The sequence below is a fragment of the Palaemon carinicauda genome, chromosome 7, assembly GCF_036898095.1.
Source record: "Palaemon carinicauda isolate YSFRI2023 chromosome 7, ASM3689809v2, whole genome shotgun sequence".
Taxonomy (NCBI): domain Eukaryota; kingdom Metazoa; phylum Arthropoda; class Malacostraca; order Decapoda; family Palaemonidae; genus Palaemon; species Palaemon carinicauda.
Window position 1 is genome coordinate 53,194,591 of NC_090731.1, and position 17,135 is coordinate 53,211,725.

Genomic DNA, 17,135 nt, shown 5'->3' on the forward strand with positions numbered 1-17,135 from the left:
TTATTATTATTATTATTGTTACTATTATTATTATTATCATTATTATTACTAATATTATTATTATTATTATTATTATTATTTTTATTTTTATTATTATTATTATTATTATTATTATTATTATTATTATTATTATTATTATTATTATTATTATTATTATCATTATCATTATTATCATTATTATTATCATTATTATTTACTTGGCCAATAACATCCAACAGAAAAAGCAGCCAAGCGGGAAAAGGAAATAAAGATGTAGCGAATAAACTATAAATGAAGTATACATAAAAAAAAAAAAAAAAAATACAAATTACATTAAGATTAGTGAGAATGCTAAGTAAATCATTCATATATAAGATATGGAGTGAGACATGTCAATCTGTTCAACAAAGAAGCATTCACTACAATTCTAAACTTCTGAACTTAATCATATCTACTCGAACTATTATATTCTATTATACAAAAATCTTGAAATGTTTTATGTTACCTACTTTTCAAGGTTACGAAAAATCTTAAAGTTTCTGCCATTTCCTTTTTCTTATTTTCATAACTAGCAACTTCGTATATAAATTTTATATAGATTTTTTTTACACCGTGAACAGCTGACAATGATATAAATAAAAGCGCAAAGGAATATTACGATTTATGATGATTGAAGGAGAATTTTATATTTCGAGTCTTTTTGGAAACTGATCAGGAACAAATTTTCGTGATAAATCGAAACTTGTGATATTTATTTTATATAGAAACTATTAAAAATATATTTAGAAGATCTTCTACAAAAATTTTATCACGCGTACCATCCATTTTCTTCTCTTATACTAGCAAAAATGCAGCAGGTACTCTAATTTCCACTCATCTTTAACCACGTTTAATTTGTTATTTCAAAGTAATCTTTCATAATGTCAAGGCTCATTTGGAACCTTAAGGAACGAATTACGAAACTAGTTGACGATTTACTAATCCCACGCAGGATAATTATTTCTTGGTTTTGAAAGTTTGTATTCGGTTCTTAGATACTTGTCTGTGACAACATAAGTTCTGTAATTAGTCATGTTGGTTGATATTTGATGAGGATTGAAAAGGATATTTACTCAAGGCTTACACCGGTTAACGGTGGTATTTTGATGGCATTTCATTGCAAAATTATCTTCAAGATTTAAGCATCTAATATTTAAGATCATTTTTTTTTTCATGTTGATCTACTTTATTTCCACAATAGTTCTGACTTGAAGTAATTGTTTTACGAAAATTCAATGTTTCAAAAGTTATTTCATCATACTTTTGATTTGCAGAACTAAGCAATGTTAAAATAATGGATCTCTTTTAGATGACGCCCGGTATCTTATTTCTGTCATGATTCTCATAGAAATTTTTCTATCGTTCCAAAATTCTTGGTCAGGATGTGTTGCATTATACTAATGGTATCTTCAGATTTATTTTAGAAACAAGTCTTCTGAAAGACATTTAAATTTTAAAAGGATATCGCTTTTATGATTTTAAACTTAATTTCCTCCTATTCTTTATTTATAACAAACGATAACAGTGTCATCGACCTTTGATATTCAAATGCCAGAAAACTCAAAATCAATCAGTCAATACTTGGTTGTACGCATGTGATATTTATATAGGATAATGACTTTCTCTTCTTCCTAATCCATAGGCCTCTTGGACCTCTTCAGTTCCTACATATATGGCATGACAATGGCGGGAAGGGTGTTAACGCCTCATGGTATCTGAGTTACGTTGTTTTTCGAGACGTGCAGAGCGGGGACAAATACGAGTTTATCTGCCACCAGTGGCTAGCTGTGGAGCATGACGATGGACAAGTAAGATCTTTGTATTCAGATTCACCGTTTTCGTCTGAGCGTGGACACGTTTTACATTCTGTGGCCTTTTGCATTGTTAGTTTATTGCGTTATCAACTCACTATGACTAAGGTTTCAATTGATTACTGAAAGATAATACAGATAGAGGAGTTTAGATAGTGATATTTTTATAGCTCATACTAGGAGAGCACTTTGAAGCTTCATCAAAACCAACATATATCTCCTGGCCAATGGTATTTTTTCTTTTAAAGAAATGAACGCGCGCCTTTTTTTGCTTATTTTAATGTCTCAGTAGCGTACTACAAAAATATTGTCAGCTACCTAGTTCTTCAGTCTATCACATGAATTTCTGAGCTAACTCATTCTATACTATGTTTTGACATATAATGATTTCTATGATTAAACTTCAAGTTTTACATTTGCTTTTAATTTATTTCTTTAAACGTACAGAAATTCCGATAGCTCTCAAATCAAGTGGCCCTCCAGATAGATGCACTGCGTTAGAAAAATTGTTTATGAAGATGCCCGAGAGGACTGTAGACTTAAAAAAAAAAAAAATCCTTTATGTTTACTGCCAATGTTACTTTAGAGGAATAAATTTTCATCCTTTTTTTTTTTTTATTCTTGAGACATGTCCAGTATCTATTTCCTATTTCTTTTCTGGTATAAGTAAGAGGGATTATTGAGTGAGACCACATTGGAAAGCTATCACATAGGACCATAGACCTCATGTCAGATTCCTTTCGTCATTTGTATTTTTTTAGATTGATCGCCTGCTGGAAGTGGCTGGTCCTGAGCAGAGAGTTCAGTTCTCTCATTTGTACAACACAACCAAGAACAAGAACATTGCAGATGGACATCTTTGGTTCTCGGTGTTTTTAAGACCGGCACGCTCTCGGTTTACCAGGTTAGTGGAAATGTATTCATTTTTGTTCAATTAATATTAACGGTCATCTTTTTCAGACTAGCCAAGTTTACTAGGGATGCAAAATAAGTCAGATGAACAAAAATAAACAAGAACTATGGCATTGATTATCTTAATGATAATTGTACCACTGGCAAGACATTACTAACTAAATAGTTCTTGGCCGATATAACATCTTAACGTTATATATTCGTTTTGTTTTGTAATAATTCTTTGATTTATAACTACACCCTTAGCCCTTGAATGTCAATGAGGATATAGTTAGTACCAGTCTTATTACTGATGTATATCCTGACTGGTCCGTCGGTAAACCATCGGCTTTTTATTATGTCTCGCATTAGTGTAACTGGCTAAAGATTAGTTTGGTTTTTTCTTTTAGTGACGTCGTCTCTGTAAAATGAATTTTATCAATTTACTTATATATCTTGATACCATTCTGTTTTGACATGTAAATAGATAAAAGAAAACAGGATGTTTATGAGGACATGAATATCAAAATTAATTTGTCTTACATATGATATAAAATATCGAATGGGTTAAATTTTTTTACTGCTTTTTTTTGCTTTAATATATTTATATGAATGAATGTTAATTTCTTTTCCTGTTTTTTTTTCTTTCTTTTCATAGATGTCAACGTGTTGCCTCATGCTTTGCCTTGCTCTTCCTCTCTATGCTGGTAAATGCAATGTGGTACGATCGGGTTCCTGAACAACCTGGCACAGGCGGTCTTAATTTAGGACCGTTCAGCCTTAGTCCTGAACAGGTAAGAAATAAGGATTATTTTCATTTCTGGGGAGACTGATTCTAGTGTAAAATTCACTATAGATATGAGGACATTCTTCAAGAAAAACATTATTATTATTATTATTATTATTATTATTATTATTATTATTATTATTATTATTATTATTATTATTATTATTATTATTATTATTATTATTATTATTATTAAAAGGAGGAGATTAACCAGCCTAATGAGTCAAACTTGACTATTACAAAGCTGAAGAAGAAATTTCATTTGCATTAATGTTAAATAAACGAATAGCATAAAATATATATTAAATATAATCGATAATAAGTAATTAAAATATGAGGTAAAAATCTCATATATATATATATATATATATATATATATATATATATATATACACATATATATATATATATACATATATATATATGTATATATATATATATATATATATATATATATATATATATATATATATATATATATATATTTATATATATACACACTCACACATGCCATGCACGCACCCACATATATATATGTATATATATATGTAAATATGTATATATATGTATTTGTATATATATATATATACATATATGTATATATATATATATATATATATATATATATATATATATATATATATATATATATATACTTACTTAGGTTACTAATCTTCCTAGGTTTTTGCACTGAAAATAGTCACGTTATTCTTGAGTAATGATTATAATTACAGGCTTACTAAGAAGGTCTTGTGGTCTGATAAAATTTATGATCAGAAAAATATACATGATTATCCAACATCAATATTGGACTTGTGATATTAAATCGGGCATAATCACAATATGCTGTATCAAAGAGTGAATTGAGTTGTCTTAATCTAGGACATAGTAACTACAGTATGTTGAATACAGAACAACGGATCTTGCATGAAATTGGGACTCAATGTATCAATTAACTTTGTTTAAATTGTTCAAATAAGATTGGGGTCTCATTAGGTTTAGCAAATAACCTCTTTCGTCTTTTGTCATGAACTTGAAGTGAGGTAGGTTTTTAAAATAAAGAGAACCGTTGAATTTCGAGTAATAGGCCGAACTATGAATCGTTATTTGGCATTCTAAATATTATTAAAGAACACTACATTTCTATTACCTCCTATTTTCAATTGGAAATAATTATGTGAGCCCTAAATCCAAAGTACCATTCGTAAAATGCTGTTACTATTACTGCTGTAAAATTGAATTTTACCAAACTGAGATAGCAAAGGATAATGGAATGATTCTATAATCGTTTATAAAGATAATGTGATGTAATTCTTTGATCGAATAACACTACAATAGGCTTAGATTTAAAAAATGGCCCGATCTTTTCCTTCAAGAGAATTAATGTTATAACTCCTTTCCAGTTTTCTGTCCTCCTGGGTTAATTTCTTTTTTTTTTATCTCTTTCATGGGAATCTGATATTAATGTTGAGTTTGTTTCGATGGGATTTCATCTTGCTAATCTTTACATTTTCAAGCCACTGTACTGTTGAAATAGAGATGATAAAATTTCTCGAATTTATATACAAATTAGTTTTGACAGTGAGGGGTTCTTATATATTTGAATAAGCGCATGTCTTCCCTCTAACTCATAATTTGCTTATTCCATTTCTCAGTTAGAGTTCTCTTGCTTGAGGGTATATTTGAGCGCACTATTCCATCTCATTTATCTTCCTCTTGATTTTTTTTAGAAAGTTTTTATAGTTTATATATGAAAGATCTATTTTAATGTTGTAATTGTTCTTAAAATATTTTATTTGAATTGTTCATTACTTCTCTTGTAGTTTATTTATTTCCTAATTTCCTTTCTTCTGCGGGTTATTTTCCCTGTTGGAGCCCTTTGGATTTTAGCATACTGCTTTTCCAACTAGGGTTGTAGCTTAGCTAGTCATGATAATAATACTAGCCACGTTCACACACCTTTCAAAATATCCAGTTATTTAGATGGCTTTAAAGCTCTATTCTGCATTTATTTTTTATTTTTAGATTTGCGAGATATTGTGTTAGCTTCAGAACTTGGGATTACATAAGCAATTAAAATTATCATAGATTTCATTAGCCACATTGATACGCTATCTTTATGCGCAAAGTGCTTTTAATGATTCATATATCAACGTTGTTTTGATACCTTTTAGAGTGTATTTTCTTTTATTGATTACAATATCCTTTTCCTAATTTCAGATTGGTGTTGGATTGATGAGCAATCTGATTGTGTTCCCACCTTCCTTCTTGATTGTTTTCATTTTCCGCAAATCACAACCAAAGACGCTGCGAAAATCACGAATTGAAAAGGCGTACGAGAGGACTCGTGAGTATTAAATGCATGGTGGTGCACTTCTATTGAAGCATTCAACTTTCAAGCACAAGTTAATGAGTGTTTATGTATATATGTATGCTATTAGACGTTGGTGAAAGAGAATTATGTGATTTTTTTTTTTTTTTTTTTTTTTTTTTTTTTTTTTTTTTTTTTTTTTTTTAGGAATAAGATACATTAGAACATGTCTGGGTCATAACGCACATCACGTGGATGTCCTTAAAATCTAAATAAACCTCCCCATAAAATGTTCCTTAATTTTCCTCCTTAGCTAGTCTTTAACTAAAGAAGCATTTCCTGTCATCAGGTGTTTATCATTGGCTTCCTACAGTTGCAAATATTTTGACAATAGTCTATTATAATACAAATTAACTGGAAAACATCTAAGCTCTATAAATTGCTCTTGAGTTATGGAGGTTATTTGAATATACCCAGTTATAGGAATCTGGTGAATCATCACAGGGAGGAGATGGGCATTGACATCTTTATTGTAATATACTTGATGCATTATAGGAGTGCAACACTTTGAATCAATATTTTTGATTTCCCTGCGTTTTTTCTTCTTCTGGGTATCACGTGTGGCTGCGAATTTAACGGATATATATATATATATATATATATATATATATATATACATATATATATATATATATATATATATATATACATATATATGTAAATCTATGTATATATATGTATATAAATGTATATATATATACACACACACACACACACATATATATATATATATATGTATATATCTATCTATCTATATATATATATATATATATATATATATATATATATTTATATATGAACATATATCACAAGCACACGTGATTTCAATCAATGGAAATATCACCGACGAACAGCATTTAATACCGAATTCTATCTTGGGAATATATATCCACTTGGAATTCATTTTATGGTAACAGCTTCTGGCCGGGTGGAGATTCGAACCCCCACCTGTGGGCCGGAAACCATGCCAGCAACGGCTCTACCGACTGAGCTATCAAAAGAGATAAAAGTTTATGAAACTTTTATCTCTCTTGATAGCTCAGTCGGTAGAGCCGTTGCTGGCATGGTTTCCGGCCCACAGGTGGGGGTTCGAATCTCCACCCGGCCAGAAGCTGTTACCATAAAATGAATTCCAAGTGGATATATATTCCCAAGATAGAATTCGGTATTAAATGCCGTTCGTGGGTATATATATATATATATATATATATATATATATATATATATATATATATATATACACATATATATATGTACACACACACGCAAATACATATATATATATATATATATATATATATATATATATATATATATATATATATATATATATGTGTGTGTGTGTGTGTGTGTGTGTGTGCGTGTGTATAATATGAAGCTTCATGATAGTTAAACCTCAATTTTTTAAAATTAGTTCTCGAATTTTTATCTATGAAAAAGTACTAAGTCATTTCAGCCTTTTCATTGAGAAGAACATTTTTCTTAATTAAAAAAAAAAATCTACATATTTCTCGATTTTATTGTAGATTCTTTCTATAGCAATAACGTTTTTGTTGAGGTATAATTCTATCAAACAAGTTTAGCCCTGAAAAAGGCTAACCGTTAATGGCCGAAACAGCTGTTGGCAAAAAAATTAAAAGAGCGATAAAGAAGTTTTCGTATTTTCTTTTTGCTATAATTTTTTTTTGCATTTCCTATTTTTTATAGCTAAGTAGAAATAAACAGCATTTATGTGTATCCGGGTTATTAGCGAGTATATATTTCATAAATCGCAAATTACACGATAGCTACCATTTCTGTGCTTCACGACTGTGTTGTTGCATCCAAATGTTCACATTTACTATGTAAGTCCTTTGTTACTGATAATGTTGTGTATGACTCTAGGGACTGAGCAAGGAGCGGAAGATGAGGAAGAGAAAGAAGAAGAAGAAGAAGAAAAAAAGAGAAAAGAAGAAGAAAGAGACGAAGAAGAAAGAGACGAAGCAAGAGAAGAAGTAGGAGACAATGAAGAAGAGAAAATAATAAGGAAGAAAGTGATTGAGAAAAAGTCGTAAGTTTAATGTCTGTGCATCTTGTTTTCCTTATTCGCCAACAACCAACGAAAAACCTGAATATCCCATTTTTCGATTCCCATTCATAAAATCCATTGATTTTCTTTGTTGTTAGGAATTATACCCATATTATTATTATTATTATTATTATTATTATTATTATTATTATTATTATTATTAAATGCTAAGCTACAGCCCTAGTTGCAAAGGTGGGATGCTATAAGCCCAGGGGCCCCAACAGGGAAAATAACTCAGTGAGGAAAGGACACAAGGACAAATAAAAATTTTAAGAACAGGAACAGAATTGAAATGAATATTTCATATATAAACTTTAAATACTTTAACAAAACAAGAGGAAGAGAAATTAGATAGAATAGTGTGCCAGAGTGTACCCTCAAGCAAGAGAACTCAAACCAAAGACAGCAGAAGACCATGGTACAGAGATTATGGCACTACCCAAGACTAGAGAACAATGGTTTGATTTTGGAGTGTCCCTCTACTAGAAGAGCTGCTTACTATGGCTGAAGACTCTCTTCTACCCTTACCAAGAGGAAAGTAGCCACTGAACAATTACAGTGCAGTAGTTAACCCCTTGGGTGAAGAGAACTTGTTTGGTAATCTCAGTGTTGTCAGGTGTATGAAGACAGAGGAGAATCTGTAAAGAATAGGCCAGAATATTCGGTGTATGAGTAGGCAAAGGAAAATAACCGTAACCAGAGAGAAGGGTCCAATAATAAATAGTCAGGGTTGGCCTGTATATAGTTTATATTTAGTGAATACTATTTTCTTTTCAATTTGATGGATTCCGTTTGGTTTTATTATACCTTTGAAATAAAGGGAAGACGTTATATCATGCACAAAGAGGTTACTTACATCATCAGAGAGAAGACATTTTCTGCATGTCTGTAAGTGGGACACCATTCAATTATAGTGGAACTCCACTTATTATTATTATTATTACTATTATTATTATTATTATTATTATTATTATTATTATTATTATTATTATTATTATTATTATTACAATTTCCAATACAGTACAGAAATCCCTTGATTGTGGTCAGGAAGTTCGTATAATTGGCCTTGATTTTAGTGCTGCCTTTAACCGTGTTAATCACGAGGTTCTTGTTTTCAAACTCAAACATTTGGGAGTGGGTGGGTCGTTTATTAGCATTATTATTGATTTTTTAAGTTATAGATCTCAAAGAGTTGTTGTTGATGGGCACCATAGTGAGTATAGGAATGCGATATCTGGTGTTCCTCAGGGTAGTGATCTTGGTTTATTACTTTTCATGTATTCATATGACATGTGGTGTGGCTTAGAAAACAAGCTTATGGCATATGCAGATGATGCTACTCTCTTTGGATCAATTCCATCACCTAAATGTATATCTCTGGTTGTTGAATCCCTTAATAGAGATCTGGCTTAAATTAGTGCATTGTGCAAATTATGGGGTATGAAGCTGAATCCTAACAAAACTCAAAGTATGATTGTAAGTAGGTCAAGGACAGTGAATCAGTAGAATTTCAAAAGTTCAGACTTACAGCAAATGCTTTTATGTTGAACAGGCTGACATAAGTATTTTTATAGTTTATATATGACATATCTGTTTTTATGTTGTTACTGTTTTTGAAATAATTGATTGTTAATTTTTCCTCATTTCAACAAGTTTAACTTAAAAGACACTAAAGGTTGTTATACGTAATCAAATTATTACTATTTCTTTTTTGAGGGGGGGGGGGGATGCTTAATTGGGAAGCAAGCATGTATATCGTATGGATATTTAATAAGTTTTTCGTAAGATTAAGAAGGACCAAATATTTCACAATATTTTCATCGTACACTTCCAGTTATACTTCACGTTGAGCTCAGAATAACTAATTCTCTCAATGTTACTTTTCAAAAAAGGATAAAAGGTATACATAATAAAGTTATTAATCCTTTTGAATTAATAATAAGAATATTTTATGTTGTCAAAAATTGTAGTTATCCTTTAAGCTAACAAATGATATCGGTAAGTAAATGTTAACAGCACTGTACTAGGTCTTCTATATACAAAATTTTAGAATAATTTCCTAGCAACAGTCATACTGAGAAGATTTCTGTATGATCTGTACATAATTACAAATGTTATGTTTGGGAATGAAAAGTTTGGATGGAAATTATAGACATTTCAATAACTTATAATTCAAATCAGATTCTGCACGAAACAAATAAAAAAAAAAAAAAGAAGACACTAAAAGAAGACCACCATTTCGTAAGTTGAAAAAAATAAAATTTGAGAACAGTCTCAATGTCAGTATCTCATTCATTGAATGGATAGCCTTTTCATCTCCGCATTGTTTGAGCAATTTTTTTTCAGGTCACTTTATGGATTCAGTTTTATGCTAATTGTTATCAAGCTACAGGAAGCAATGTTCCCCAATCTTTCTTTATAAGATAGAGCTAGTTTTATAGTTTATGCCTGCCTGTTGGAAAAGTCCCTACTGTATATATTTTCATCTTTTTCTAAATCTTTTTTAAGTTGGGGTTTTTTGTTTAAAAGGATCTGTATTGAAAATATTCTCTCCTTTGCTATCTTATTGAATAAATTTTCGACTGCAAATGCTATAGTGACAAACTCTCCCATTATTGATTATATTCTTGGCTTTTCGAGACGAGACTTTTCAGAATTCAACTGTAGTTTTCCATAGTTTTCTCTCTCTCTCTCTCTCTCTCTCTCTCTCTCTCTCTCTCTCTCTCTCTCTCTCTCTCTCTCTCTCTCTCTCTCTCTCTCTCTCTCTCTCTCTTTTATTTTTTCAAATTCAGTTATAAACTTTTTGGAAGCCATTGTATAGGTTGTTTGAAATATTAATCAACAGTGTAAACTTCATTTTTCACGTCTAATAAGCTTGAGATATTTTTATTTTGAAGATATATCTTTGTTAAAATACTAAATCCCAGCTGCAAGCATTTTATTTCCGAAGATCCCTCCAATTAATCACGTTTATGTTTTCATACTTCTGAATTTCAGTTTTTCTTATCTTCGTAACCTTTATTATGTTTTTTTTTTTTTTTTTTTAGGAAAAATAAGAAATTCGTACTACCTTGGTGGATGAAATACATTGCTTGGTTGTTGGTTATATTGTGCATTGGCGTTTCCTGCTTTTTCCTTCTGATGTACGGTATTATGTTTGGAAATTCCAAGGCTACAAAGTGGATCACCTCTCTCGTCATCTCTTTCTTCTCTTCTGTCCTCTTCATCGAACCATTGAAGGTAAGAAATATACTTCTTGATTCCTTTTAATGACCAATAATCAATAAAATATGTTAAACAGGCTATTTTGATAGAACTTGCTTCTGAATGGCAATATTTTGAGATGGGAAGAAGGTTTGCAGACCGTGTTTATGTGTCAGTAGATTTTATCTGAAGTGATAGTGATTATAAAAATAAATTCATTTCTATAGATACCCTGTTTCTAAGAAAACAAGGACAGGTAAATCGAGTTTCAATTTATCTTTTGATAATTTTTTTTTCTGGCATTATTGAAACAAAGTTAAGCAAGGTGGAACGGCCATAGTTTTATCTGACGTATGTAATAAATATTGTATATCATTATATCATAATGCTATGCAAGAAGGGCATTATACAATGCGCAATCTGTTCACATCATTACAGATTTGGTTGGGTTAACTTAATTGGTTAAATACAGATTTGGCAGTAACAGCAGGTAATGTTATTTTTTTTTGTTGGTGATTGGCTGACTGAAAATTTGTTTGTTAATTTTTTTCTTTTTTATTATTAACATGCATTTACAACCATTGTAGATCTTCGATACCCTCAATCGTACAATGCACAGTTTTATAAATGGAAAAAGATTATTAAAAATAAATATTACTAACTTCTCTGCAATTGAAATGAACTGATTATTCCAGTCTTCTCTTTCGGTAATGCAAGTTGATATTAATTATTTCTACTCTGGACTTTGCAATAGATGGTCAAATGTAGGATTAATTATTGTCTTTTCCAAGTATGCATATCCTTAATAGTTCATGCTCAAAAGTGAGATACATCTTAAAAGCTCTTTTCGCATTTAAAGTTTCTTTTGGTATCTGATTTCCTCTTAGGGTAGCTGAACATAGAATGTTATCATAGAATTATCATTTAGGGAATATCAATATTAATCCCTCCCCTACGAAAGATCATCCTTGACATGCAGCTTATGTTCACAGATATAATTTTGAAGAATTATTTTTTGTGTTGGTTTTCCAGCAGATGGTATTCAGTCTTCCTGAAAATAGACGTTGACATACATGGTTGAGACGTTGTCTATACGCTAGTCAGAACTCTGAACACAGTTTCCAAATCCAGTAATATTCTTAGCAAGTGTGTAATCTTGGTGCCTTTAGACTGATAATGTAAAATTTTGCGACAGTTGATGGATCAAAGACACAAACTATTCTTTCCTTATTAGGTAATAACGACGGGCAACGCTAACAAAAACCAAAAGAAAAGGTGCTCGTACCTTTCTTGCTCTTGTTCCTCTTTCTAATATATCTGATCCTGAGTTGTATCCTATAAAATTTCCTTCTAGGTTTGACAGAAAATAATATTTGTTAAAACCTAGTGTGGGAAAATATCATTCTACGAGTTCCCCTTTATAGTTTTAGATGTTTATGATGCTTTCTCTTAAACTCAGTATATTTCATTCGATAGACATCCAATGAGAATAGGGGTAACTATATAAGATTAAACTTGTTTCTCAGGATTGCTTTCTTGGTGACTGCCATGAAGACAAAATGGAGCATATTTCCTTATGCTATTTTAACTTAAATTTTAAGATTTTCAAGTAAATTAACAATTTTATTTAACTTTTAAGAAAGGATTTCCTTTCCTCTGCTTCCAATGCTTTCAATTCCTATCCTCTTGATATCCGTCGGTTTCTGTGACCCTGGTAAATTAACGCCAGGATAATATCATACAATCAGTCAACTGATTTATCCGTATTTTATGGAGTATAGATATATTAGTGTACGTGATCCGTCAAAAATGACGACTAAATATTCACAGTAGATAGATATACACTCAAACGCACACGTCCCCCCCTCTCTCCAGGGTATGATAAGTCCCTCACCTCCTTACCCGAGAGACGGGGAGAGAGAACAATTTGTTTTATGTCTAACATTGTTTCTGAGTGTGACAGAAAAGTTATATATATATATATATATATATATATATATATATATATATATATATATATATATATAAATATACACACATATATATATGTATATATATATATATATACATATATATATATATATATATATATATATATGTATATATATATATATATATATATATATACATATATATATATATATATATATATATATGTATATATATATATATATATATATATATATATATATATATATATAGCCAGACACTTGCTCTTTATAACATAAGTGAGATTACCCAAGGTGTCTCTAACCCAAGAAATAATTTAGCAAAAGAAAGTTAGTTTTCTCACGTAGTAATCTTCAAATGTGAAAAAAAAAATGAAATGATATTCAGCCTCCAGGAGATACAGGCAAGACATGTACGTTATACCACTATACCCTTATTGGTTCGTCTCAGTTCTTTCCCTTCTTTTCTAATTTTTCTATGAGTGGTTTGAAGACTGGCCATTGTAGATAATTTAGCACTGATAAAACTACTTGACTTAAAGTATTACTTAAATTTTGAGTTGAAACTAGACTACAATTCTGGATATATATCTGCGTGAAAGTTCCATAGTTTTATTCTAGCATAATGATAGCTCCGTCACCAGTTTAGAAATCAGGAATGTGATATATATCAATTTGCTCTGTTATTTTCATATTTTTATTCTAATAATAAGTATCAGTGATTAACTCTAGAACACCAGAAGGCGTTTCGTGGTGAATGGTCAGTGTTAGTTGCAATAATTGTTTGTTTAAAAAAAAAGTTTCTTCATAGAAACATCTGCGGCTCATATAGAAAATCTAAGTTTAAGTATTATAATTATATTCATAGTTAACAACTATCAATGTCCTTAAAATCTAATCCCATCAGTGTTTTTATACAAGCTGCAATCTAAAAACATTGAATAGAAAACGTCTGTTATGCTGATGTGCCAGTAAAACTCGTGAACTTATATGATTGCATTAATAATTCTGTTATAGTCATGAAAAAATATATTTTTGATATAAAAAATATAAATGATAGTCTCGAAATTCAGTGATTTTAAAAATATTTGTCTTTCGTATGAACAGATATTCTTAACGTCGATGCTAGTAAGTGCAATATTCAAGTCGGTAGACCTCGATGAAGATGACGCAGACGAAGACGAAGAAGAACCAAATCTAGAACAGGATGAGATGTGGCTTCACCAAGGTATGTGGTTATCGCTTAATTAAACAGGGCAAACAGGGAAGTGTTTCGTAAATTCATCGTTTTTTTGGTGTTGAAGGAGAAATGTATAGTTATATTTCATTCAAGCACACGGGATTTATTCTTATTTAGATGTATTATGGTTAGGTTATTTTAAATGAAGTAAGCAGCTGCAGATGAATTAAAGATATTGATTATTCTTCCTTATTTGATTTAATTGTAAAATATCATTAAATTTCGTCATAAGCAATAAAAGATTTCATTCGAATTTACCACATAAATGTTCTTAATGAAAAATAACGAAAAATAAATATATTATATTAACACATCAGTTTTATTCTTCTGTCTGCTCATACCTTAGTGTCATCGCAGGGGTTCCCATCCTAGGGTTCATGTACCTCTTATGGTACATCTTTCCTCTTTTGTGTGTACATTGGATCTAAGAGAATACCCATTACTGTGCAATACATGAGGTAATCTGCAATGAGATTGGACAATAGAATTATTTCACAATTCCATTGTTTCTCTTTTCTATCCCCTACTTCATGTGTACACAGGATTCTATAGAAATGTCCAAGGAATACAAAAGAACAAAAAGGATGGGAACCCCTTCTGTGGGCTAATAAATAATGCGTGCTACTGAAGGCCTATCATTAATTGATTGTCAATGGACAGAGGACTGATTACATTATGCCTTCAGAAAGGCTGGTTGTACTACATAAGAATAATCAATTAAGCATTCTGTCATCATATCTAGTTTATAAATACAAATATCTTATGCTAATCTCTGTTGTATTCGTGTGCTAACTAATCTGCATAAACTTCTTTTCCTTTTTGTTTAAAATTTATGGTTAAACTTAATGAAATTAAGATGAAACCGAAAATCCTTTCTAAAATCTTCGTTTAAGATATATGACTGTTTGAGATATGAAAATCAATGAGTAGCATTGTTGATTATATAATATTCTTATAACTACAAATAGTATGCGCTAAATAGAAGTAGTAATATATACGTCTTATAATGTTAAAATGAAATTTCCCACGATGAACTGCATTTTCCCATTCTACTCTAAATCGGATTACATTTTGTGAAAAAATAATGGATTTTTCGTGAAGTTTCATATTCATACGATGAAAACTAACTTGAATGTTAACCCTTACTCTATATCCTGTCCGGGATACGAATAATAATAATGTATCTCCAAGCAGATGGCTTAATTCAGAGGAACGAAACTTGAATAGTTTGTGTTTTACAGGAGGTAATCGTGAGAAGACCTTCAAAGCAAAGAGAGTTGACAATGAGACTTTGCAGAAGCTGAGAAGTGCTCGTAAGAAAGAGGTGGAAATGTGGTCCATAATAAAGGAAATTGCCGTTTATTCCATCTTCATTTATGTTCTGCTCATCCTCTCATACGGCAACAGGTAAGCTAATGCTGGTAATAACACGATTTTATGTCGTTGTACAGATTTGAAGAAATATGAATAAGAATAACCTTGGTTTATCGTCAATGGCTTTTTTTTTTTTTTTTTTTTTGCCACCTAATGCTATGAGGTACATTGCTTTTTGGCTGGGATGAAAGATGGCGCTCTCACGGGGAAGTTTTTTATACGCCCAAACTATAACAGTTATGAGCTTCTGGATTGTTGTATTGTGTCGAGAAATGATTGCATATTTTCATAAAGTCAGCAGAATGTATTTGCAAGGCTTAAAGTTCTTAAAAAAGTGTGATAAACTAGACATATTTTTGTGAAAAGCAGACCATATTTAAGGATAATCACGAAAAATATATGATGTATGTTTGAGGACTTTAATTTATATGACAATTATGTAGAAATAGTTTATCTTTCATGGGGATTCAATTTTGTTTATGTAAATATTAGTAGCAAGGAGCTGTGACTGATCTAAAAAATGCTAAATTCTTACGGAGTACAATTTTGATATTTTTTAACCTACTTACGCGAGAGAGGTCTACGGTACACGCACTTCTGTTATAGATTTTTGTCTAATGTTAAGCCGAAGATCTGACTTGAATCAGACGTGAGTCTAGTTTTCTTGAGATGATTCGAAAATCTAATGGATTTTCCCCACAAAATAATAATATAAACAAAAAATGAGGTAAACGTGTAATCAGAGCATTTGCGGTAAAAAATATTTGGTGACTCGGAAACATCATCATATCACTAGAGGGTTAGTAACAGTACTTCATTATTTTGAAAAAATTTAGGATAGTAAATTATAAGTAGAAAAGGGCATAGCTTTTCTCAGATACCAGAAGATTGTATAGCTTTTCTCAGATACCTCTGCATTGTTTATACACTTAGCAGCATTCACATTTCTCATGCAAAGACTCTTACAATCAGGAAATGATATTTGTGAGAAATAAGACTCTATAAATGATGATTTCTTTATAAGATGGACAATATTATGACAGATGTGATATATCACACAAAAAATAATGCACTTTTTATAGGTAAGGAGGACTTAGCTTACAAAAGCAAACAAGGACAATGAGAATCAGCAGTATTTTTTTAATATTGCTACTATGCAAGATCCCATTTAGGTGTTCATATCCTGAGTGCTAAAACATTCACTAAAGATTATCTTGATATTTTCTTTCGGAAAACCCTGTTTATTTATGTTACCTAAATATAGATTTTATCATTCATTCAACAGTATCTGTAGGTTACGACTAGTAAAATAATCATATATGATCAAAGGATTCTTTATATTCTATGTTACCTAGGTCTACTAGTATATTTTCTGTTCCCCCTTTTCCTTCCCTTATTGTCTCATATCTTTAAGGGCTTATC

At 30.6% G+C, this 17,135-nt stretch overlaps 1 protein-coding gene across 1 annotated transcript in view; it reads left to right on the forward strand.

Annotated features, from left to right (window-relative positions):
* LOC137644290 (polycystin-1-like) overlaps window positions 1-17,135 on the forward strand; it is a 102,146-nt gene that overhangs the window by 65,308 nt on the left and 19,703 nt on the right. Inside the window, exons 33-40 of the mRNA XM_068377281.1 lie at window positions 1,661-1,826; window positions 2,591-2,733; window positions 3,379-3,514; window positions 5,728-5,854; window positions 7,763-7,928; window positions 10,994-11,186; window positions 14,207-14,327; window positions 15,581-15,746. Of these exons, the coding sequence (XP_068233382.1) occupies window positions 1,661-1,826; window positions 2,591-2,733; window positions 3,379-3,514; window positions 5,728-5,854; window positions 7,763-7,928; window positions 10,994-11,186; window positions 14,207-14,327; window positions 15,581-15,746 (1,218 nt within the window). The remainder of the gene's footprint in view (window positions 1-1,660; window positions 1,827-2,590; window positions 2,734-3,378; window positions 3,515-5,727; window positions 5,855-7,762; window positions 7,929-10,993; window positions 11,187-14,206; window positions 14,328-15,580; window positions 15,747-17,135) is intronic.